At 52.6% G+C, this 23639-nt stretch overlaps 2 protein-coding genes and 1 pseudogene across 2 annotated transcripts in view; 2 read left to right on the forward strand and 1 right to left on the reverse strand.

The window, feature by feature from the left end:
• The first annotated feature begins 2483 nt into the window (after nt 1–2483).
• Nucleotides 2484–6629, forward strand: LOC143638191 (leukocyte-associated immunoglobulin-like receptor 2). The gene is made up of 3 exons (XM_077105876.1): nt 2484–2551; nt 2744–2779; nt 6238–6629. The coding sequence occupies exons 1-3, from the start codon at nt 2524–2526 to the stop codon at nt 6627–6629; spliced, it is 456 nt and encodes a 151-aa protein (XP_076961991.1). The 5' UTR covers nt 2484–2523.
• Nucleotides 6630–6733: 104 nt separating this feature from the next.
• Nucleotides 6734–23639, forward strand: part of LOC143388192 (leukocyte immunoglobulin-like receptor subfamily A member 3) — a 34819-nt gene continuing 17913 nt past the window's right edge. The window contains exons 1-3 of the mRNA XM_077105877.1: nt 6734–6761; nt 7643–7930; nt 10119–10418. Coding sequence (XP_076961992.1) covers nt 6734–6761; nt 7643–7930; nt 10119–10418 — 616 coding nt within the window. The remainder of the gene's footprint in view (nt 6762–7642; nt 7931–10118; nt 10419–23639) is intronic.
• On the reverse strand, nt 21595–22274 carry LOC143388189 (S-phase kinase-associated protein 1 pseudogene; annotated as a pseudogene).

Below are 23639 nucleotides of genomic sequence, written 5' to 3' on the forward strand. Positions count from 1 at the left end.
CCGGGGTGCTCGACCACCGAGCCACACCCCGACCTTTTTATTTTTTATTTTGAGGCACCTCTGGCTAAGTTGCAGAAGGTCTTACTGGGTTGCCCAGGCTGATCTCAAACTTGTGATCCTCCTGTCTCAGCCTCCCAGGTCCCTGGGATCACAGGCACATACTACCTGTGGTGGCCCTAGAGTCTTTGTTTTTTGAACACAATTTTGCTGCCAAAAAAATATAAATAAAACACCAAAGGCCACAAAGCAGAAAGCCAAGTCAGAACGAATCAGGCAACCAGAACTGTCCCCACAAAGCTGGCCCCTCAGTGGCAGGGGACCACTTGGGCTGAGGCTGGGTCCGGGCCCTTGCACAGGTTCTGCTGCTTTGGGTTCTGTTAGGCTGCGTGTGTGTGGGCACCTCCCGTGTCCCACCCATCAGTGTGGCTCCCAGGCTCCCTGGTCTCTGGTAATGACGTGGTGACGGGCAGGACCCACGGGCAGAGCAGGCCTGGTGGGCCAGCCAGGGAGGGTCTGCACTCTTTCTTGCCAGTCCCAGGACCTGAAGAGATGCCCCGCCTGGGCCCCTGCCAGCCCACTTCTGTCTGTGGAGCTGGGCTCCTGGTGGGCTGGGTGGAGGTGGCCCGTGTCCTGCCTCTGACCCTCCTGATGTGGCTCTGAGGGGCTGGGCACACCGTTGAGCCCTTCCTTCCTTCCCCAGGGAGGCTCCTGAGGGCCCTGGGGGGCCGTGGGCCTGCCTAAAATGAACACCGGGGCAGGAGGAAGTCTCCTGCACACCCCACTTCCCTTCCCCTGGGCGCGTGCACACAAGAGTGCCTGGCTCAGAGGCTAGGCCTGTCGCCAGCTTCCCGGAACCTCCGTCCTGTCCTGGCCATGGCTGCCCATGGCACCTCCCCAGGGCCTGGCTCTTGCACCTGCAGAAGCAGCGGGGATAGCGGGGGCAGCAGGGGCACAGCAGGGGCAGCAGGGGCAGCAGGCAGCTTGAGGGCACCTCCCCAAGGTGGTCGGGACCTGCCTTCTGACTCCGTGATATCCTTGGACTCTATGAATTATATTCATATAATCTATAATTTATATCATGCTGGCACCTCAGCCTCCACTAGCAGCCTCCATTAGCGTCCTCCAACTGCTGGGGTGGAGACATGGACAGAGGCCCAGGCTGGGGCCGGTGGAGTGGAGGGCGAGTTTGAGAAGGGGGAGAAACGGCCGCTACAGTGTGAAGGTAAGGAGTGCTTCATCTTGTGGATGGTGGGAGCCGTTGGGGAGGGACATCAGCAGGGCCCCAGGCGGTCCCTACCCCGCCTGCTCCCGGTCGGCTGCTGCCCTCTGCCTTGGTGCACAGGCTCCTTCCCTCATCTGGCCAGGCCTCTTCTTAGGCTTCTGGCTGGAGGGCCAGGGCACTCTCCACCTCCCGGCGCTTTGCAGTGACCTTGTGACCGCCTCATGAGGGAGGTGAGCTGCCCGTCAGAGCTGACAGCCGTTAGTGGCGCAGTCTGAAGCTGTGGACTGTCCAGCTCCACACCAGGGCCCTGACTTTCCCGACTCTGAGCTCCTGGGTTTGAGGGCTGCAGACGGTGAGGTTCCCACGGGCAGGGCCTGGGGCTGAGGCCGGCCTGGGCTTGCCTTGCCCTGAAGGGCTTGCGGGAGAGCAGGGCAATGTGCAGAGGTGTGCTCCGTCTGGGTCTTTTGTGTTTACACGTATTAAATGGCATCATAAGTAGACAGGTGTCGTGTTTTATCCTAGTGAAGGGAACATGATGTGATTTACATGATTCACTGCGGTGTGAGGTACACGAAGGTGAGGTTCACCACGTCCCTCGTTAGGTCTGAAGCTCAGTGCATCCAGTGTGTCCACACTGCGGCTTGGCCATCCCCACTGTCCCCCTCCAGACCCCTTCATCGTTCCAAGCAGAAACTGTCCCTGTTAGATGCCAGCTCCTGTCCCCTCCCCCTCGCAGCCCGGAAGCCTCTGCTCCACTGTCGCCAGCGTCCTGTCCTGGCCACGGCTGCCCATGCCCCCTCCCAGGGCCTGGCTCTTGCACCTGCAGAAGCAGCAGGGGCAGCGGGGACAGCGGGGACAGTGGGGACAGAGGGGACAGTGGGGACAGAGGGGGCAGCAGGACACAGTGGGGACAGCAGGGGCAGTGGGGGCAGCAGGCAGTGGATCTCCAGGAATTCGTTCCCTTCTTGTCCCACAGGGGGCTTGGTGTTGGTGCCAAGCCTCTGGCTCAAGGGACGCCCAGGTCTCCAGGGGAGTTTGTGGCCAGTCTGTGTGGGCAGAGTCAGGCGGACTCCCGGGGTCTTATCTGACGTCCTATCAGGTGGTCCAGTCCCCGGGTCTGTTTCCCTGACCACATCGCAGAATTGTGAAATGATGCGGTTGGCCACCCGGGGGTGGGGCTGGGGCCACCAGTGTGCCTTCCTGTGAAGGCCTCATGTGACATCCAGGCACAAAGCCTCTTCCCGCAGACCCGCCGTCCGTCCTTCTGGGCCGTCCTGTCGTCTGCTGGGCCCAGCAGAGCCATGGCCCTCATCACACTGTTCTACCTCGGTGAGTTCTGGGAGGGACAGGGGCGGGAGGTGGGAGGGTGGCCACCTCAGGTCTGGCCTCTGGTCCTGCCCAAGTGGCCAGCTGTCTCCTGCTCCGGCTGCAGGCCTGGCCCCTAAGGCCCTGGTGTCCAGACCAGTCCGGGCTGTGAGCGGGGCCTGAGGAGGAAGCCCCACTCTTCTCTCTCTCTCCCAGGACTGTCTCTGAGCCCTGGAATCCAGGCCCAGCATGGTGAGTCCACCTCCCAGGCTCCCTGGGCCCTTCTTCTCTCCAGACAGCTCTGGCCAGTCAGGCATGCTGCCATCTATGTCCTTGTCGTCACGTGGGCAGTGCCTGGTCAAGACGTGGAGGAGACCTCCTTCCTCCTGAAGCAGGGCCATGCCCCAGTGAGTTCAGGGGCAGCAAGTCTGAGGCCGACACAGCAAATAGGGAAGTGCAGGGCTTTGCCCAGACGGCTCGTCGGGACTCGGGGACACCTGCCTAAGCGGGTGCAGGCCCGAGGCCAGACGTAGGTGAAAGTTGTGCCTCTACCCTCTGCAAGCCGCTGTGCTCAAGGGACACTCAGGAGTCCTGTCCTGGAGTCCTGTCCTGCGTTCCCATGGTGGCAGGTGCCATCTGGTGGTCACAGTGTCCTGGTGGTGCTTGTAACCCTGTCCCTCAGCTCTGGAAATCAGGCTGTAGGGAATGGGGTCTGGGATGGAATGGCAGTGACAGAAAGGCCTAGGACCTCAGGGTCACCACAGGGCTACAGCCCAGGGCGTGTCCCGTCTGGTGCTGCTCTTCTGTGTCACCCATGGTGTCTCCGGTTTGCTGGGATGAGGCTTCTGTTTTTAATTCTGAGACGGGGTCTTGCTGAGTTGCTGAGGCTGACTTTGAACTCGGGCTCCTCCTGTCTCACCTCCCAAGCTGCTGGGGTCACAAGGGTGTGCCAACGTGCCCAGCTTGCTTCGTTTTTAAAGCCAGCTGTCGGGGACTGTGAACTCTGCAGACGTGTCACTGTGCTGTGTCCTGGGCTCACACAGACATCAGGAAGTGTGGCTGGAACTGACCAACGTGAAAGCCACTGGACAGGTGCTGCCTTTCCGGGGTGTTCTTTGGGCAGCGTGCCAGGGTGTCTCTGGAGGTGTTGGGGCTCAGTTGTTGGAGTCGGTCCTCTCCATTTTGGGGGTGGTGACGGCAAGCGTGAGGGTGCTGTTGAGTTCACAATAAAGTGTTTAGAACACAATGATCACGTGGTGGCCGTGCCCGTCATCCCGGTGACTTGCATGTCTAGGCCACTCAGCAAGAGCCTGCCTCAAAGTAGAACATAAAGAGGGCTGGGATGTGGCTCAGTGGGAGAGCACCCTGGGTTCCCTCCCCGGGAACACACACGCGTGCACACCCAGGACTGAGCGCCTGGCTCGCTGTTCAGAGCAGGACTGGGAAGCCACCAGCCCTCAGGAGACACACGGAGACCGTCCACCCAGGAGGTTGGAGCCTCCTTGGGAGAGTGTAGTGACCTTGGTGCGGCCAGCCCGTGGCCAGGCCTCTGAAGACTGGCTCTGAGATGAGTCCTCTCCTGCTTCTCCCGTGGATGTTCGTTTGGCACGTCAGCTTGTCACTGTCATTGCAGGTAGCTTTTACTGAGAGTCAGTCACGTTCTGGGCACCGTGTTGAGCCCATCCCATTCAACTGTCCTTCTTGGTTTGCTTTATCCCAACGAGGTCCTCAGCACCAACTGACAGTCTCCACCTTTATACCCGCGAGTGTGCGAGGGAGTCCAGGACCAAGCGCCTTCCTGCGGGGAGCCTGGTCCTGGTGTAGGCAGATGGCGTCCAGGAGATGGCCCAGGCTGTGGTCAGTGTTGCTGCTGTGGAGAGGGGCGCCGTGGGGGAGGCGCTGGTGAGCCCAGGGGTGGAGCCAGCACCTCTGAACGGGGCGCCCAGGACGTGGTCCCTGAAGATGCAGCAGCAGGCCACACAGCGAGCTGGGGACGGTTCTGGGAGAGGAGCAGCGGCATGTGGCAAGGCTGTGCCAGGGGCTGGTGCTGCCCATGGCTGGGGCAATGGCACCACTGTGAGAAGAAGGGCCCTTCTAGTTCTCCCCTGGCCTTCCCGTCCCTGGGGAAAGAGGCCTGCGTGGCCGAGGGCTGTCTCCCCTCCTACCTCGGGGTCTCACCAGGAGCCCGGGACTCCCGGCCCATAGGCCACAAACATGCTGTAGGGTCCCTCCCCTGCTGCCACGGGCACATGCCTCCGTCACGACGTGGCCTTGGGCAGTGGTGTGGGAAGGGCTCGCACACGTGGACTTTGGGTTCCTCTGCTTGGGCACTAAGCAGGCTCTGGGATGAGGGGGCCGTGTCTTGGGTGGCCGCCTCCTTGTGGGGGACCCTGCACACCATCACGTGCTCTGACCTGGACACTGCTCAAGACAGGGAGGCCCTGGAGGCTGGTGGCAGAGTGGGGACAGGATCTGGTGGGTGTGTTAACAAGGACTGCTCTGCACCGGGTGGGGAATGGAGAGGCTGGCCGCGCCCGGCCCAGGAGGCTGGCTGGGTGGTGACTGATCATCCCAGACAGAGGGCGTGGGCGCTGGCCACCACTGGCTGGAAGAGCCCTGTCGGTTCTGGGTCAGGGAGAAAGGCCGAGGTGGACTGATGGCCAGCGTTGGCTTGGGGGTCTGTGGTCTGGCGGGGGCTCCTCCTTGCCTGTGGGTGGAGAGGAGAGAAGCAAGCTGTCCCCGCCTCTTCCCCAGGGAATCCATCCTTCCATGGAGGGCTGTCCTCACGCCCGGTTACCTCCCTACCCCCATCTCCCTGCCGTCCTGCTGGGGATCAGTTCACAGATGGCTTTTCAGGGACAGTACACAGAGGCGGGGCCAGGTGAGATGCCTGCTCAGCATGGCCTTTGCTGACCCTTCAGGAGCTGGTGGCCGGTCACCGTGTCTTGCACTGGGATGAGGTGTCTGGGTCGCTGGATGTAGGGGACCTGGGAGAGGTGGCTCTCCCCAGAAGGGCTGGCATCTCCCCAGCAGCCAGGGTGACAGGCCTTTCCTTGAAGGGGACCTGGGGCTGTATCCGGTGGCCGTCAGGGTGGGTCGGCCCCAGCAGGAGCTCTGGCCTGATGGTCTGAGATGCTGATAGACACCCAGTAGTGAGATGCACCGGGTTGGTGGCATGAGTCTTGAGTTTAGGGCACGAGTCTGGGACTGGATATAAGCTGTGACTCACCAGCCTAGAGATGGGTTGAAACCCGGGAACCAGGGAGACCACATGGTGGCCAGGAGAGTGCCCAGCTGCAGTCTGAGGACAGTTTTTGAGCTGCTGCACAACTTGGAGGTTGGGCAGAAGAGAGTGCAGAGATAGAGAAAGAGCGTCCACGGGAGGATGAGGTGGGCCAGAGGCAGGGCAGTGCTTGGTGGGGGACGGAGCTGGGGAGCCGGGGGCAGGGCAGTGCTTGGTGGGCGATGGGGCTGAGGGGTGGGGGGGTCAGGGGGGCAGGACAGGGCTGAGGCAAACCCCACTGGTGCACACAGGGTCTGCCTTGTCCCTGTTGAGACGTGGAGAGTCACAGAGGCCCAGCCTGGCCAAGGCCATGGACAGGAAGTGGACGTGGAGAGCTCACTCCCTGGGCTTCTGGGCCTCTCAGGCGAGCACGAAGAGGGGCTTCCTGGCACCTGGACCCTCTGTCTCGGTTCTGTCTCCCTTCTAGGGTCTCTCCCCAAGCCCTCCATCCGGGCGGTGCCAGGTCCAGTGGTCCCCCAGGGGAGCCCTGTGTCCATCTTCTGCAGAGGTCCTCCCGGGACAGCTCAGCTGTGTCTGCAGCAAGTGGGAGGCTCCCGCGTGTGGGCTGAAGAAAGCCTGGGAGACGCCCAGGCTGAGGCCGCGTTCTCCCTCCAGCGTGCCACGCCCGGCCACTCGGGGACGTATGTCTGTCAGTACAAGACGCAGGACAGCTGGTCCGAGAGGAGTGACCCTCTGGAGCTGCTGGTTGTGGGTGAGGGCCCCTCCCATTGTCCCTCCGGGCCCCGTCCTCCTCTGTCCACCCCTGCCCTCTGCTGTGCTCGCCAGGCTGCCTGCTGCCGTCCCCCACTGGTCACCTGATGGCTCAGCCCCACCCCAGAACAGGGTCAGAATCTGGGTCTTGGGCAAATGAAGAGAAGGTCGGGGAGTCTCCTGGGCCACTGTGGCCCTGTTAGCGTCACAGCATGGACGGCAACGTCAGCATCACCTGGAGTGTGTGAGAGGAGAAAATGCAGGTGTGGCCTCGGAGAATTGAAGTAGGGACCCACACGTCCACAGGCCACGTGCTCCCCAGGGACTCACCAGGCCACAGGTGGCGTGGTCACCAGGGCAGGTTTCCAAAGGGTGGAAACAACCCAAGTGTCCCTCCGTGGACTGAATGGAGAGGCAGCCTGTGGCCTATCACTCAGTGGATTGTCACCTGGCCACTGGAGAACTGCACACTGACACGTTACGCAACGTAGCGGCACCTCGGTGACGTCAGTGCTGGTGGAAGCAGCCAGACACAAAAGACAGCACGCTGCCTGGTTCGGTTCACGTGAAACTCCCAGGTGGACGAGTCCACAGAGACGGAAAGCAGATGAGTGGTCACAGCAGGGGCAAGGGGTGACCGGGTGACAGCTTCCTCTGTTGGAGCTGGAGAGAGGAGGCGATGGCCCAGTTTTGTACACGTACTAAATGCTTCTGAATCATCACGTTGAAATGGTTAATTTTACGTTATGGGAATTTCACCTCCATTAAAAAAAGAGAGAAAGGTGATGAATGGACCCTCCCCACACCAGCCACAGAGACGGGGGCCTGGGCTTGGTCCACCTGCCTTCTGGGGTCTTGGGCAGGGCCGTGCCATGGCCGTTGTCCTGGTGGAGACAAGAGGCCGGCCCAGGCTCTGCAACCCGACTCTCCTCTTGGCCTTGATGGGAGCCTGTGGCTTCTGTGGCTCCTTGTGGCTCCTCGTGGCTTCTGTGGCTCCTCGTGGCTCCTTGTGGCTTCTGTGGTTTCTGTGGCTCCTCGTGGTTCCTTGTGGCTTCTGTGGCTTCTCGTGGCTCCTCATGGCTCCTCATGCTCCTTGTAACACCAGGGTTCTTTTCCGCCAGGTGTCTCCAAGGACAAACCCACCCTCTCGGTCCAGCCCGGCCCCTTGGTGGCTTTAGGAGGAAGCGTGACCCTTCACTGTCACTTACCAAGCGCCTATGACGTGTTCCTTCTGTCCAAGGGAGCAGAACTGGCCTTGCCTGCAGGCTCCATCCAAGGTGGCCAGGGAAAGTTCCTCTTATCCCCTGTCACCCGGGCCCACGGGGGGACCTACAGGTGCTATGGCTCTGTCAACACCTCCCTCCACGAGTGGTCAGCTCCCAGCAACCTCCTGGAGCTGATGGTCACAGGTGAGGAAGCTCTGTCCAGTGCCCGTGGGAACCAGCCCTGGGGGGGCGGGTGTAAGGAGGGACAGTGGCTGGTCCCTGAGCAGTCCCACCACCCGCTCACTCCTGCACTGTGAACAGGCCCCTGCCCAGCTGCGAGGCCCCAGGAGACTGGCCTGGGCACAACATGGCCTCCCAACCTTTGTTGGACACCTCTACTCTCCCCCACCCGCTGATCTTGGCTGGGTGGTGCTGGCTGCTGTAAAATGGGGGTCTCATTATTACTCACGTGTTGTGAGGCCACAGATCAGGAGCCGGTGGCCAGGGAGAGGCAGGGCCAAGGCCCGGAGCTTGCCCAGATGCAGGGCCAAGAGGAGGCAGAGCCGAGAGGGCAGGGCAGCGGTGTGGGCTGGTGGTTAGAGTGGGCTCAGCGGCTCTGGTGTGGGACTGCTGGCTCTCGGGGCCGGGCAGAGGGCTGCCACCTGCGGGGCGATGCCCAGGAGGAGTGCTGGCCGCCAGGGCTCTGGCTGGCTTGGATCTGAAGGGTGTGCTGTGGGCCCTAAGAATCATCAGGCTGGGCAGGGTGGTTTCCCTGCGGGCAGCTGGTGGGTGGAGGCACAGGACAATGATCTGGTCCTCTGCCTAGTGACACGTTTTGTGGACGCGAACTAGGACTTTGCACTCAGCTCACCAAGAGTCCTTCAAACCCGGGGGCCCTCCCTCCCCTCTCGTGGGCGCCTGGGGCTGGACTCTCAGCGCAGGCCTGGGGTGTGCTTTGACCCTCCCCTCTCCTTCCACCCCGCCACATGCCCGCTCGCTCGGGGTTCTCCTTCCCTGGTGAGGCTCCGCGAGCCATCCTGCTGACGCCCTCACCCCGCTCAGGGCGCAGGGACCTCTGTGGACTCTGCGGGTATTTGTTACTAATGCTCAGCGGCTGGGGTCCTGTGCGCAGCCCACATCTGGGCCCTCTTGTCCCCTGGCCCTCAGGGACTCAGCCCGCAGAAGCCGGCACCTGCAGGCCCACCACCTGTGCCTCTCAGGCCCTGGCTTTACAAACAGGGTATCGTTGTCTTGTGTCTCAGAGTTGTGGGTTCATATCTCGCTGTCTCGTCCATCTCCATCCAGTGACTTTGGACTGCGCCCAGGACAGCCCGGGGCCAGGTCCACCCACCGTCTGCGCAGCCTGGGCACCAAATGTCCTTTGTGCCTTTTCATTTGGGTTCTGGGAATTGAGCCCAGGTCCTGGTGCACTGCAAGCTTGTGCTCTACCACTGAGCCACACCTGGTTGGAAAAAGGACCAAGACATAGAGAATAACACGGGTGCCAAGTGTGAGTTATATGGAACGCACACTTTGTTCCCGTGGGCGGAGTGTTAGTGGAACCTGGCCACGTGTGGTTGAGAGCTGAGAGGCGGCCACGTGTGGTCGAGAGCTGAGAGGTGGCCACACGTGGTTGGCTGCTTTCTTGCTACGAGGGCAGAGCTGAGAGGTGGCGGCAGAGCTCGCCAGGCCTGTGAAGCTACCACCTGGCAGTTTCCAGGAAAACAGGCCACTTGTTCTGGAACTTTCCACAGCACACATGGCACCGTGAAGACATTTTCATTTCTACTAAGGCTTTCAAAGGTTCTTTTTGAAATTTAGCTCCTTAGTCCATTTTAAGTTGGTTTTTGAACAGGGTGTGAACTAGGGATCACGATGAGTCTTTCCCCTGCCACAGAAGGGAGCCGCAAGTGGCCAGCTGTTGACAGTCCATGCCACCTGGTGGTGAGGCCCAGGAAGGAAAGCCGGGCAGGGCCAGGCCCTGGGGTTGGAGGGCAGGGTGTTTCAGAGCCTTGGTAGAAAAGACCCCATGCAAGGTGGTCACTGAGCATTCAGGGAAGGGCGGCCAGGCAGAGGGGACGGTGTGGGAAAGGTCAGGAGGGTGGATTTCCATACAGAGAAGGGATGACAGTGTGGGTGGAACAGAGTGTGTGTGGGTGGAACAGAGTGTGTGGGGGGTGGCTTTCAGGAGTCTCGGCACCCTGGGCTCATGGAGTACAGGACCCAGATGGAGCAGGGTCGTGGTGGCCATGGGAGAACGGGTTGCCAGAGGATGGCAGAGGGAGAGGGGAGGCCAGCGCAGGAGCCTGGGAGACAGAGGGCCCGTGCAGGGTGTCGAAGGCTGGGTGAGGGGAGGGCCACACAGGCACTCACTGTGGCTTTCTCCCTCTAGGAGTGTACAAAGAGCCTCAGCTCTCGGCTGTTCAGGGCCCCTCTGGGGCACCCCAGCATATGACGACCCTGCAGTGCCGCTCAGAGATGTGGTTCGACCTGTTCCTTCTGTCCCAGGAGGGCAGTGCCAACGTCACCCAGCGCCTCAGATCTCAGTATAAACGCGGGTTCTTCCAGGCCAACTTCACCCTGAACGCCAGCGAGCAGGCCCGCGGGGCCACCTACCGATGCTACGGTTCTCTAAGCTCCTTCCCCTCGCTGTGGTCAGACCCCATTGAGCCCCTGAGGTTCTCAGGAAGAGGTGAGCCCCACGGCCCACCTTCTCTGCAGGATAAGGGTTGGACTGTCCACTGCCTTGTGTCTAGCACCCCCAGTGCTGAGGGGGTGACCCAGAGCCTCTGGGGACAGGGCAGGGTCCTGTGGGGGTAGCAGCCCCTCAAAAAAAACAGAGAAGATGACCTTGGCAGACCAGCCCCTGGAGAAGATGGTCCCTTAGGTCCTATGACTTTATCTGGGGCCCAGTCCTTCAGACAGGCAGGTGGCCAGCAGAGGTTTGGCCAGACTTCAGCACCTCCTCACCATCTCTGCCAGGTGCCCTTGTGCAAGGGGCCACCTGCATAGCCACACACACCTGGGAACCGGGACCTCAATTCCCTGGGCAGCTGGCTGGGCTCACAGTCCGCTCTGTGTGTGTTTCTGGGGTGTGATTCTCCATCCCGGAACCCCACCCCACCCATTTCTTCTCTGCAGGGTCTGCTGCCTGGAATTCCTACAAGGTGAACATGCTCAGGCTGAGCCTGGGTGGTGTCATCCTGCTGATCCTGCTGGGGTTCCTGGTGGAGGCCTGGCTCAGCAGAAGGGACCCCCGGGGAGCAGTCGAGAGGCCCCCTGCATTGCCAGACGGGGGCAGAGTCCTGTGATGGTGATGCTGCGTGGGCCTCCGGGGCCATGGGTGCCCACAGGAGCCTCACTCTGGGTGGATCTGTCACTTATCCACGGACCCTCCCAGTGGTGGGCATCATCCCGTCCACGGAGGGCCCGAGTGGGGCAAGAGGCAGAGGAAAGGGCAGTCCTGCCTTTCCTGCTGCCTCTCTGCTGGATCTGGAGCATCACCCCCCCGGCTCTCAGACCCCTGGACTCGGGCAAGTCACACCACTGGTCGTCCCAGGTCTCCAGCTGGCAGAAGGTAGATGATGGGGCTTCTCAGTCTCCATCATGCCTGAGCCAATTCCTCATGACAAATCTCTCCGTACCCTATGGGTTCAGATTCCCTGAGGACCCTGTAATACAAGCCACACGATCTTATCGACTGATGTAGAGAAGGTGTGTGACAAAACCCAGCACTTATTCACGAGAAAAGAAAGTACCAGCAAGCTAGGAACAGAAGGCATCCTGCAGCTTGATAAAAGAACATTCCGCATGGTGGGAGACTGGATGCTTTCCCCTGGAGATCAGGAGCAAGACTGGGAGGCCCTCTATCCCACTTTGTTACTAGAAGCACTAGCAAGAGCAATCGGACAAGAAAAAGAAACAAGGCACATAGATCAGAGAAGAACTGAAGCTCTCTCTATTGCAGATGATGCAATGCACATGTCGGAAACTCCAAAGACCGCAAGCCCTCAACCTGCAAAAATTAGTTTCATTGCTTTACACAAAGAACGGCTTATCCAAAAAGGAAAGCAAGAAGACAATCCCATTTGTGATGGCATCAAAAATACTCAAGACTAAATTAACCAGGAAGTGAAAAATCTGTGCTCTGATGATTACAAAACTAATGAAAGAAATGGAAGAAGACAAAAATCAGTGGAAAGAGACCCACCTTGAGTTGATTTTTGTAGGAGGTGTGGGATTTGAGTTTAAGTTATTTTATTGCATATGGTCATCCAATTCTTTAATCCCATTTGCTAAGTAAATTCTCCATTTTCCATTGAATTTTTTTGGCTCCTTTGTCAAAAAAATAATTGGTCATATTTGTGTTAGTCTCTGGGCTCTCTGTTCTTTCTAGGTCTGTGATCATCTTTTTACTAAAACTGCACTGTCTTGATTTCTGTGAAAGTTCATAGTATATCATTTATAATAGCCAGAAAGTAGCAATAATTCACAATAGCCTCACTATCAATTAACATTTGATTGCATCAGTTGAATAAGGAAACAAATTTCAACATATCCATACAGCTATATGTTATTAGACAATAAAAAGAAATAAAACTTTCCTCAAAAAATTCAGAATGGAATTAAAGGCCAGGTGTGGTGGTGCACATCTGTAATTGCGGCTACCCCAGAGACGGAGGCAGGAGGATCACAAGTTCAAGGCCAGCCTGGGAAATTTACAGAGACCCTGTTTCAAGATAAAAAAATAAAATGGGAGGTAGCCATAGCTCATAGTACAGCAATTCCACTTCTGGTCATATGTACAGACAAACTGAAGGCAGATATCAAAGAGGTATTCTACACCCTCGTTCATAGCATGACACTCAGGATACCCAAAGACGGGAACAGCCAAATGTCTACCACAGATGATGGATGAGCAAAATGTGGTAGAGATGCATGAGGGAATGTTCCACCTTAGAAAGGAGAAGACCCTGCTATATGCTGCAGGTGGGTGGGCTTTGAGGGGTTATGCTAAGTGACACGAGCCAGTCACAGAAAGGGAAAGAGACCACAGAGACCGCAGGAAGGATGGTGGGCCCGTGACTGTGGAGGGGTGAGCGGGGCGTTTTTGGATGGGTGAGTTTTCAGGGTGCTTTTTGTGGTGCTGGGGACGGAATCCAGGGCCTGCGCCTGCAGGGAAAGCGCCCTACCACCGAGCCACACCCCAGCCCAGAGTTTCAGCTTTGTGAGATGAAAATGGTCCTGGTCCTGGAGGTGGACGGTGGAGACGGTTGCTGGGCAGCGGGAGTGTGTTTGGTGGCAATGCGACGTGCACATTTTATGTGATGTGCATTTTAAAAAAGAGGGACGGAACACGCCACAAGAGGGCACCCTGAGAACCCTGGTGGGAGAGGCCAGTCAGGAGTGGCCACGCTTCGAATGACTCCTTGAGAAGGAAACGGTCAGAACTGGCAGGTCCGTGGAGACAGCCGAGGAGGAGCTCCTTCTCTTTCAGTTGACCACTTTGGAGTGGGGCTTCCTCTTGCTGTTGGGACCGAAGTCGCGTCCCCAAGTCTGACTCACAATGGAGGGTCCCCTCGTCTCCCAGAGTTCCCAGGAGACCTGGGTGGGCGGAGAACAGGGGCTTTCTTGGAAATGCACCTAAGAGAAAAGAGACCTGGTGTTGAAAGGATGTCACAGATGTGCAGTGACATTTCAAATGTGCTTGTGTTCAGACTCAGGGGCCTTATGTCCAGGAAGGCATTGCAGATACACCGGAGCAGGGACACAGCCCTGCCATGTCCCCGTAGGAGAGGTCGGGCCTCCACCAACACAGGCTGCGTTGCTGCTGTCTAACTATTGCTTTAGTTGTACATGTTTACAGAGTACTATGTGACAACTTCATATACACTGTGGGTGCTGATCAAATCCGGGGAATTAACATTTCCATCTCCTTAAACATTCAAATAATTTTGACCATCGCATGATAATTGCTCATATTTACCCGACACAGTGTGGTATTTCAGCACCTGTGCAGATCAGACCGGAGGGACCACAGCACACTGTCGGGTATTTTGTGCATAACTGCAGGAAAGGGACCAAAGCCCCCAAACACACAGGAACAGCAAAGAGGTGGAACTGTTAATTATGCCTTTTAAAGCCACGACCATCTCCGTGGACATGCAGGCTTCGGGTATTTATTTATTTATTTATTGGCACCAGGCTTGGAGTTTTAAGCCCTGAGTATCCTGGTCTCCTCTCAAAGCCTGTCTTGCACTCCCGAGGCCTGGCTCTGCGGTTCCACGCACGGGCACCAGAGGGCGGTATGGAGCTTGGTGGCTCTCAGCCACGGGCCTCCGTGAGCAGTTGCTTTGTGACCCTGGCGCACTCAGGTTGCTGGCCAGGTCACAGGCCCCCACAGAAGGGCTCTGGCGAGCCCCTAAAAGCGTAGCCCTGTGGCCCCGGATCCTGCTGTGAGAAATAGAAGTCCGGGTGTCCATTTTCAGAATGTAGCATTCAGCCTTAATTGGGAAGTAAGATCAAATTGTAGCCATTTTAACTATAGCCCTTCCCTTTGCCCACTCCCAATTTCAATGAGCCATTTTCAGATTGTGACCCCAGCTCCTCCTGTCAGGGCCAGGGGCAGCGCTGCGCGGTGGCTTGCTGGCTGGGTGCCCTGCCCGCCCACCTCGCGGCCGGTGCGGGTTTCTGGCAGCTCCCACTAGGTACGTCCAACACTGCCACCTGCTGGAGACCTGCTTCAGGCCACCCCACGGCTCTGCGGCAGCGTCCTTTAATAACTGACACAAATTCACTGCACCAAGTGGATCCACCCACTTCAGGCAATCCGACTGAGTCGTGCCACCCTGGCTAGAATCCAGTTCTAAAACCTACAAAGACCCCTCCTGCCCGTTTGCTGTGACCTCCACACACGACTGTTTGGGTGAGGACCAGCCTCCAGCCGCGGCCTCCGTGTGGCATGGCACGTCCTGCCGGGTGCTTCCCCCAGGTGGGAAGTTCCCCAGCCTGGCCTGCCCAGGGCGCACCACTGGTCCCGCCTAGGTGTCTCCTCCTCCAGGTTTCCCAGCCCCACAGCAGCCACACCCTGTCCCAGTCACTCAGGTGGACACTGTTGAGAGCCACAGCCCAAGGGGCCCCAGCAAACTTCCAGCTGCCAGCAAACTTCCAGCTGCCAGCTGATGATTGGCTCACAGCGGCCCCAGCAACTTCTAGCTGCCAACTGATTGGCTCCTCTGCGGTGATGCTCATTGGGCTGTTTCCCTGCCCTTTCAGACCACGGAGCTGCTCATTGGGGGACTTTTTTGGCTCCACCCACACGACCCAGCCAATCGGCCTCAAGAGCAGGAGGATTGTGGGAGGTGGAGAGGCTTGTGGGAAGCCGGTGGTGGCAGTTGGGCTCTGAGGGTTTTTCCTGAGGAGCTGTTTTGTTTGGCGTGTGTGGTTCTAAAAATAAAGTTAGTTTCTTTTGACAAGTGGCTCCTGAATTGTTCCCAGCCAGACTGCGGCATTTGGTGGCTCCGCACAGGGAGCGATTGAGGTAAGTGATAAGGTAAACTGCTCGCCCCTGAGGGCAGGGTGAGAGGATGGGGAGCCATTTAAGATTCCTCTTTTGTTTTGCTTCATTTTTGTTTTAAGTTGCCTGTCTCTGGAGATGAGTGAGACGGAAGAAAAACCGCTCACATCTGAGGAACAGATAGGGATAAAGGACGGATGGACACTTCAGGAGGATAGAAAGGCTGATAAAATGATTTTGTGTGGTTCCCTTTTTGTTTCATTCTGTCTCGGTTTTGTTTGGCGTCATCTTGTTGGGTTGTATTATAGTAGAAATACGGGATCAGAAACTAGTAAAAAACAAACCGAAAGAGTGTTAAGTAAATTGTTAGAGGAAGGAGGCATCTCAGTAAAATCAAGAGCAGTCAGGGCATACGTTGATACAATACAAAAATGTAGCCCATGGCTTTTTAAGGAGGAGTTGTTAAGTATATCATAATGGAACCATCATGGTGAAGATTTAAAAAGAATAGAAAAGAACAGCCCAGGAACTCTGCCAGCTGGCACATTGGCATTGTGGACGTTCGTATCTGGTTTGCTTAGTTCAAAGCCTTCAGTTCAGATAATGATAGAGGAAGGAGAAGACATATTGATTCAAGTAAAAGAGAAGGTCTCTCAAGTTAGTCAGAAAGAGGAAAAGATTCAAGTAAAAGAGAAGGTCTCTCGAACTAGTCAGACAGAGGAAGAAAGCTTAGAGCAGAAAAAGCCATCAGGGGAAAAATTACAACAGGAGACCGCTACTAACACCTTTCTATCACCAAAGAGCGTTAAGTGTCCAACCAACAGCACAACCTCCATATGCTGGGAGGCCCCCAACCCCTGCAGTTGATAGTTGGGATCCTGAGACAGGATCTCAAATATTAACATGCCTTGTATTTGAGGTAGGAGGGCAGCAAATTCAATATGCTTTAAATTTCAAGACAGTGAAGCAGCTAAAAGAGGCTGTAACAACCTATGGTCCTCAAGCACCCTTCACTGTAAGCTTGGTTGAATCCATTAACAACTTGAACATGATGCCAGCAGATTGGGCTAATATGTGTAAAGCTGTGCTAAATGGAGGACAATACCTGTTATGGAAGGTTGCCAATGAGGAATTTTGCAAGGAGACGGCTAGGCAAAATGCAGCAGCTGGTTATCCTCAGAGAAATCTAGATATGTTGTTAGAAAAAGGACCTTATGAGGGTCAGCAGCAACAAATTGCATATGATCCTGGCATATACGCACAAATTGCTGTAGATGCAGTTAAGGCATGGAAGACTTTACAAGGACATGGAGGTTTACCAGGTCAATTATCTAAGGTAATACAAGGAACTAATGAATCTTACACTGAATTTGTAGATAGGCTTATTCAAACAGCTACCAGAGTTTTTGGGAATACAGAACAAGCAATGCCATTAATAAAACAACTGGCTTATGACCAAGTGAATCATTGGTGCAGAGAAGTCATTAGACCATGGAAACATGAAGATTTAAACACATACATTAAATTATGCAGAGACATTAATGAACAAGAGCAAGTCATGGCAGCTGCAGTAAAACAGGTTTTAGATGCCAGAGACATTAATGAACAAGGGCAAATTGTGGCAGCTGGAGTAAAACAGGCCTTAGATGCCAGGCCAAGAACATGCTACAATTGTGAACAAACAGGACATTTTAAAAGGAATTGCCCCATAGGATGAGTGTTTAACAAAACTAGGTTTCAAAGGAGTAGAATACCAGATATTTGCCCACGATGCCATAGAGGGAGACATTGGGCTAATGAATGCCGTTCTCAAACCACCATAGAGGGTACTCCCTTATCAAAAAAACGAACAAAGACCAGGTGTTTATCCACGATATCATGGAGAAAGGCATCAGGCTCCATTGCCAGAAAATGAACAGGGGGGCCCAATGCTCTGGGGCCCAAAACCACAAATATACGGAGCAGTGGAGGAACCCAGCAACCCCATCAGGGTAGTGCCCAGGACACATTGTCCATCAGATCCCTCATCAGACAAACCAGAGGGAGCACAGGGTTGGACATCTGTGCCTCCGCCAGAGCAGTACTAACTCCAGAGATGGGAATTCAAATCATTCCCACAGGGGTAAAAGGACCTCTTCCCAAAGGAATAGTAGGCTTATTATTGGGACACAGCTCTTCTACTCTAAAAGGACTTATGATAAGTCCTGGGGTAATTGATCCTGATTATGAAGGTGAAATAAAAATTATAGCCAGTTCTCCAAATGGTATATCAGTAATTTCACCAGGAGATAGAATAGCACAGTTACTAATAATACCAAGCCTACATGATAAATTTTCCAGTCGTGCTGTAGAAAGAGGTTCCAAGGGATTAGGCTCCACAGGTGTAGATTGGGCTATGCTTTCTTTAAATTTAGATTCTCGCCCCATGCTAAAACTAAATATTCAAGGACATGAATTTAATGGGCTACTGGATACAGGTGCAGACCTTAGCATCATCTCTTATCAAGAATGGCCAAAACATTGGCCATTACAACAAGCCACTCAAACGCTTCGAGGCCTAGGAGTGGCGACTAATCCCCATAGAAGTGCAATGGTATTAGATTGGAAGGATCCTGAAGGATGTGAAGGAACTATACAGCCATATGTATTGGATCATCTTCCTATAAATTTATGGGGACGAGATGTCCTAGATCAATTAGGTTTGACATTAACAAATAACATCAACCAAAATGCACCCACTATTATGACTAGACAAGGTTTTAGGAAAGGAAAAAGATTAGAAAAACAAGAACAAGGTATAGCAGCACCAATACAAATAGATCAAGGAACGAACAGACATGGGTTGGATTTTCAGAGAGGGCCACTGAGACAATAAAAATTACTTGGAAATCAGAAAGACCAGTATGGGTTCCTCAGTGGCCCCTGACTAAAGAAAAGATACAAGTAGCCCATGACCTGGTCAAACAACAATTAGCGGAAGGACATATACAACCTTCTGTATCTCCCCATATTACTCCCATTTTTGTCATCAAAAAGAAATCTGGTAAATGGAGATTATTGCAAGATTTAAGAGCCATTAATAACGAGATGGTTATTATGGGACCTGCTCAATCGGGGATTCCTCAATTGTCTGCTTTGCCAAAAACTTGGTATGTTTTAGCTATAGATATTAAAGATTATTTTTTTTCAATTCCAATTCATCCTGAGGATAGTCCACGTTTTGCATTTACTATCCCTGCACTGAATCATGAAGGTCCTGATCAGAGATATGAATGGAAAGTACTCCCTCAAGGGATGGCTAACAGCCCAACTATGTGTCAAATTTATGTTAACAAAGTAATCCAGCCACTTAGAAATAAAAATCCTGAACTACAAATATTTCACTATATGGATGATGTATTATTAGCACACAAAGATAAAAACACATTGCTAGAATGTTATGCCACACTTACAAACTTATTAAAAAATTATAATCTAGAGATAGCAATAGATACAGTACAATTAAATTTTCCAATTAATTATTTAGGAGTTCTATTATCCTCAACCATGGTCTGTCCACCAAAAATTCAAATACACTAGATCAACTTAAATCACTTAATGACTTTCAAAAGTTATTAGGAGACATAAATTGGATAAGGCCTTATCTAGGTATACCAACAGGAGAGTTGGGACCTTTATTTGATATCCTAAAAGGTCCATCAGATCCAAATTCACCCCGAATGTTAATGCCTGAAGCAATAAAGGCATTAAAAATCATTGAAACATATATGGAAAATATGCATTTGGATAGAATTGATATAAGTTTGCCTTTATTATTTATTGTACTACCAACAAAAAATATTCCTACAGGAGTATTTTGGCAAGAAGGTCCATTATTATGGATACATTTATCTTATTTTCCTAACACTATTCTTATTAGGTATCCTGAGGCTGTAGGACAATTAATACTCAAAGGAATAAAAGCAGCAAAGGGAGTGTTTGGAATTTCTCCCAATAAAATTATTACTCCATATACTATGAATCAAATTGATGAGTTAGCTAATGAGTTAAATACTTGGGCAATAATCATGTGCAAATCTAATGTTTCATTTGATAACCACTTAACCATCTAATCCTTTATTATCTTTTTGGTCATCGCATCCTGTAATTTTTCCAAAAATGACAAGAAAAACACCTATCATGAATGCTCCAAATACATTCACTGATGGGTCAAATTATGGTACAGCAACAATAGTTACACCTGATCAAACTTTTACATTTTTAGTACCCAAACAATCAGCTCAAAAGGTAGAGCTTAATGCAGTATTACAAGCTTTTGTGATGTTTAAAGATTCTGTATTTAATTTATTTTCTGATAGTCAGTATATAGTTAATGCTATAATATCCCTTGAAGATGATGGTAGGATTTCCCCTTTCTCTACTGTTTTCTCTTTGCTTTCCACTATACAAAGTCTAATCTGGGACAGAAGAGATCCATTCTTTATAGGACATATCAGGGCACATACAGGATTGCCTGGAGCCCTTACTTTGGGCAATGATTTAGCAGATAAAACTACACATGACATACATATTTTCTCTACATTAGAAGAAGCTACAAATTTTCATAAAAAGTTCCATGTCAATGCTAATACTTTACAAAAGCATTTTAAAATAACTAAGGAACAAGCTAGACAAATAATAAAACAATGTCAAAATTGTGTGACCTTTTTACCACAAGGTAATCTTGGAGTCAATCCTAGAGGACTGATACCTAACCATATTTGGCAGATGGACATCACACACTTTCCAGAATTTGGAAAATTAAAATATTTGCATGTTACAGTTGATACTTCTTCTGGATTTTTGATGGGCTCCCTTCATGCCGGAGAAAAAACTAAAGATATTATAGCTCATTGCTTACAAAATTTTGCCACTGTGGGCATTCCAAAACAGATAGAAACAGATAATGTCCCTGGTTATACTTCTACCTCTTTTAAACAATTTTGCTCATCATTTGGCATTACTCATATAACAGGAATCCCATACAATCCACAGGGACAAGGCATAGTTGAAAGAGCTCATCAAACTATTAAAATGTACTTATTAAAACAAAAAGAAGGAATTGGGAAGGGGTATAAATTCCCCAAAGATAAACTTAAAATAACCCTTTTTACTCTAAACTTTTTAAATTTGGATTCATCAGGGCTTAGTGCTGCGGAAAGGCATGTGTGTCCAAAAAATGTGCATAAGCCCAAGGTACTTTGGAAGGATATTCTAACAGGACAATGGAAAGGTCCTGACCCAGTAATTGTCTGGAGTCGGGGGTCTGTTTGTGTATTTCCACAGGGAGAACAGCAGCCGATTTGGATTCCAGAGAGATTAACTAAAGTGATTTCTACAGACCAAAAAGAAGATGATTTGGCTCAAATCCATAAGAGCTGATATCCAAAACTCCAGTTTGGCTATCCTTACATCTGCGACAGAACCAGGATGCTTTTATCAATATCTACTTTATTATTACCCTTTCCCACATCATGAAGCTCTATTTTGTTTTTTGAGCTCATATAGACCTAGGTTAATGTTTTGCTGATCAGTTCTGTTTTTTGACTATAGAGTTTTTTTTTTTTTTACTACCTACTACATAACTTACTTTTTATTGAAAGTATCTTGCACTTATGATGTTTTCTGGATTTTGCCACACATTTCAATGTTAAAAGTTACTTTTTACATGCAAGTAGTATGAATAGTTTTCCCCATATGGGAACACTGATTTATAAAAGATGACATACCACATGAATGAAGTATCTATCTAGTTACATGAATTCTGGTGTTGGGGTCTAAATTCGCTCCCTACGAATTTAGACTATCAAACTATCTAGTTACATTTCTCCCCTCCAAATCCACAAACTGGGTAATAACTGAGTCTCTAGGCAACATATTCAAAGCTGATTAAAAAAAACAAAAAACAAACAAAAACCCCGAGTCCTTCGGTCCAATTAAGGGAATCCTGCTACATACAGGCAAATCAATCCCAGTGGTACTGCTCGACTCCAGGAGGCTGGAAGAAATCCTAACAACCCCAACTCAGAACATTTACTTCAAGTAGTCTTTTTCCAGTTTCCAACTCATGAATAAAGATAATATTTTGTTAATTCTATTTCAGAAAACTTTTGCAAGTTGTTTTATTTACAACGCCAACTTTTAAAAGCTCACTAAAGTTAACTGGACAATAAACTAGGCAGAAATCGCTTTACAAAAGGAGGGAAAGCCCAAAATGCCACTTTCTACAGAGAACCCACAGTTCAGTTTTATTCAGAGTAAAGAAAAAAAGAAACTTTCTCTCACACTAAAAGAAATTCAGCCATAGGTTTGGAGTCTGTACTCAAACTACACATGCAATAAGGACAATATTATGCTAATACAATTGATTTGCTGCTGCATTTGTCTACTGTTTGTCTAATATTAACAATTATAAACAGAGCAGTGCAACTAGTATTTGGAACAATCCTTATAGTGTTACAGTGTCAGGTACAACATTTCACTTCTCTTCACACCACTGGTTCTCTTTGCGTACCTGGGCTTCCTCCTCTTCAGTAAAGTCATTTTTGATATTGAAGGTTTTGCGAATCTCCTCAGGAGTTTTCCCCTTGATCATATTGGCAACAGTCTTGCACATAACATCAAGCAAACCTTTGATGTCTAAGTAGTTTGCAGCCAGAATAAGTTCAACAAGTGTTCCTTGGTCAATTTTCAGGAATTCTTGGTCCCAAACAGGGATATCGTCTGTTCGCTTTTCTTTGTTCTCATCATCCTCAGGAGGAGGGGGGTCATCCTTGTGGTGTGTGCACCACTGAATGACCTTTTTTAATATTGCTGCATTAACATTTGGTAGAGGAACTGGGTCATCATCTCCTTCATCATCCATTCCCAAATCTTCCAACATGGTCTTGATTGTCACAGATTGTTTGGCAATTTCTACGTCAACTTCAAATATCTCCCCATCAGAACTCTGCAACTTAATTGAAGGCATGGTGTTTGGTCTCAAGAAAAATGGCGGTCTGGAGGCTGAAGGGAGCGGGGTGGCGACTGACCGGCAAACTGACCCTCCTTCAGCATCACTGTTCGCTGTCAGAAAGACACTAACGTCACACCCAGCCTCGGCGACGTCCTAGTGACTTTGGCACATATTCTCCTCAATTGAGGATGTGTCCCTTCATAATGTGGACTCATGACACCGTCTTCTCTCAACACCAGCATCCGCCACACCCAGGGAGGAAGCCCTGTTTCACGAGGGAATGCCGCCCACGCAGAGGGCCCCGTGGAGACCCCCAGAGCCGGCTTGTGGGTAAGGCCTCCTGTGGTTACAGGAAAAGGGGTGCTTGAGACCAAGGAATGACCAACGTGCCTCACAGATGTGACCGAGGCCAGCAGGCACGGGGTACAGGGAGGGACCCCTGCGGGCACTTGGAGATGCTGTCCTTCCAGAATCTGTCTGCTCCATCTCCAAACCCGCCTTCACAGGTCCACCCCTCCCCCACTAGTCTTTCCACCTCAGGAGCTTCACACGGAATAAAGCCCTCCGCCTCCGAGCTCCGGGGCCCTGCTCCTCCCAACCTTCAGAGACCAGGCTTGTTCTTGAAGCGACAACCAGGGCTGCCGTTCTGCTTCCTCTCCTGGCTGTGGATCCACAGCTCCTGGTGCCACACACCGTCCTGTCACTCAGGTGGCGCTGTGTTTGGGGATGTGGGTGACGGAGCCGGGGCTACGACCCGTCCTAGTGGCCCGTTTCCCGTCAGAGTCAGCACACGCCTCCCATGGAGATGTGACCTGAGGTGTGGGTCATTCTGCAGGACTCAGTGGCATGTGCGTGTCCTGCAGCGACTCCACACAGCGCCTTCCTAACGCCCTGGAAGCAGGCAGGGAACAGACAGCTCCTCCCAGGTGTGGCTGAACTGTGCACGGGGCGGGTGGACCTCCTGTGGAACAGAGCTCGCTGGTGGGACGGGACGCCCCGTTCCTCCTTGTTCCCCGGGGAAAGAGGGGATGGCAGCGGATGATGCCTGTGGGGGGGCAGTGTTGGGTCCCCATCTGGGTGGTTAGAGAGACCCGATGGGTGCCTTGAAGGACGGCTGTGAGGGCGGAACCCCATGGGGGAGGCTGTGGACTGGGGGGGCAGCAGGCTAGCCTGTCCGCATGCTGAGGTCGGTGGGGCACGGGAAGGGGCCCCTGCCAGAGGGCAGCCTCACGCATGGCTGGCTTCCTCTCAGAGTGAATGGGACACGCCTCCTCCGCTGCAGTCACACGTCAGGAGGAGCGCCTGCTTCTCAGAGCAGCTTGCGTATTTCTCATAGGGTGTCCGTGAGGTGGCCTTGGTGATGCGTTCCAGGCGCAGGCCCGGGCCAACCCGGTTCAGTCCTC

The sequence above is a fragment of the Callospermophilus lateralis genome, chromosome 18 (assembly GCF_048772815.1).
Source record: "Callospermophilus lateralis isolate mCalLat2 chromosome 18, mCalLat2.hap1, whole genome shotgun sequence".
Lineage (NCBI taxonomy): Eukaryota > Metazoa > Chordata > Mammalia > Rodentia > Sciuridae > Callospermophilus > Callospermophilus lateralis.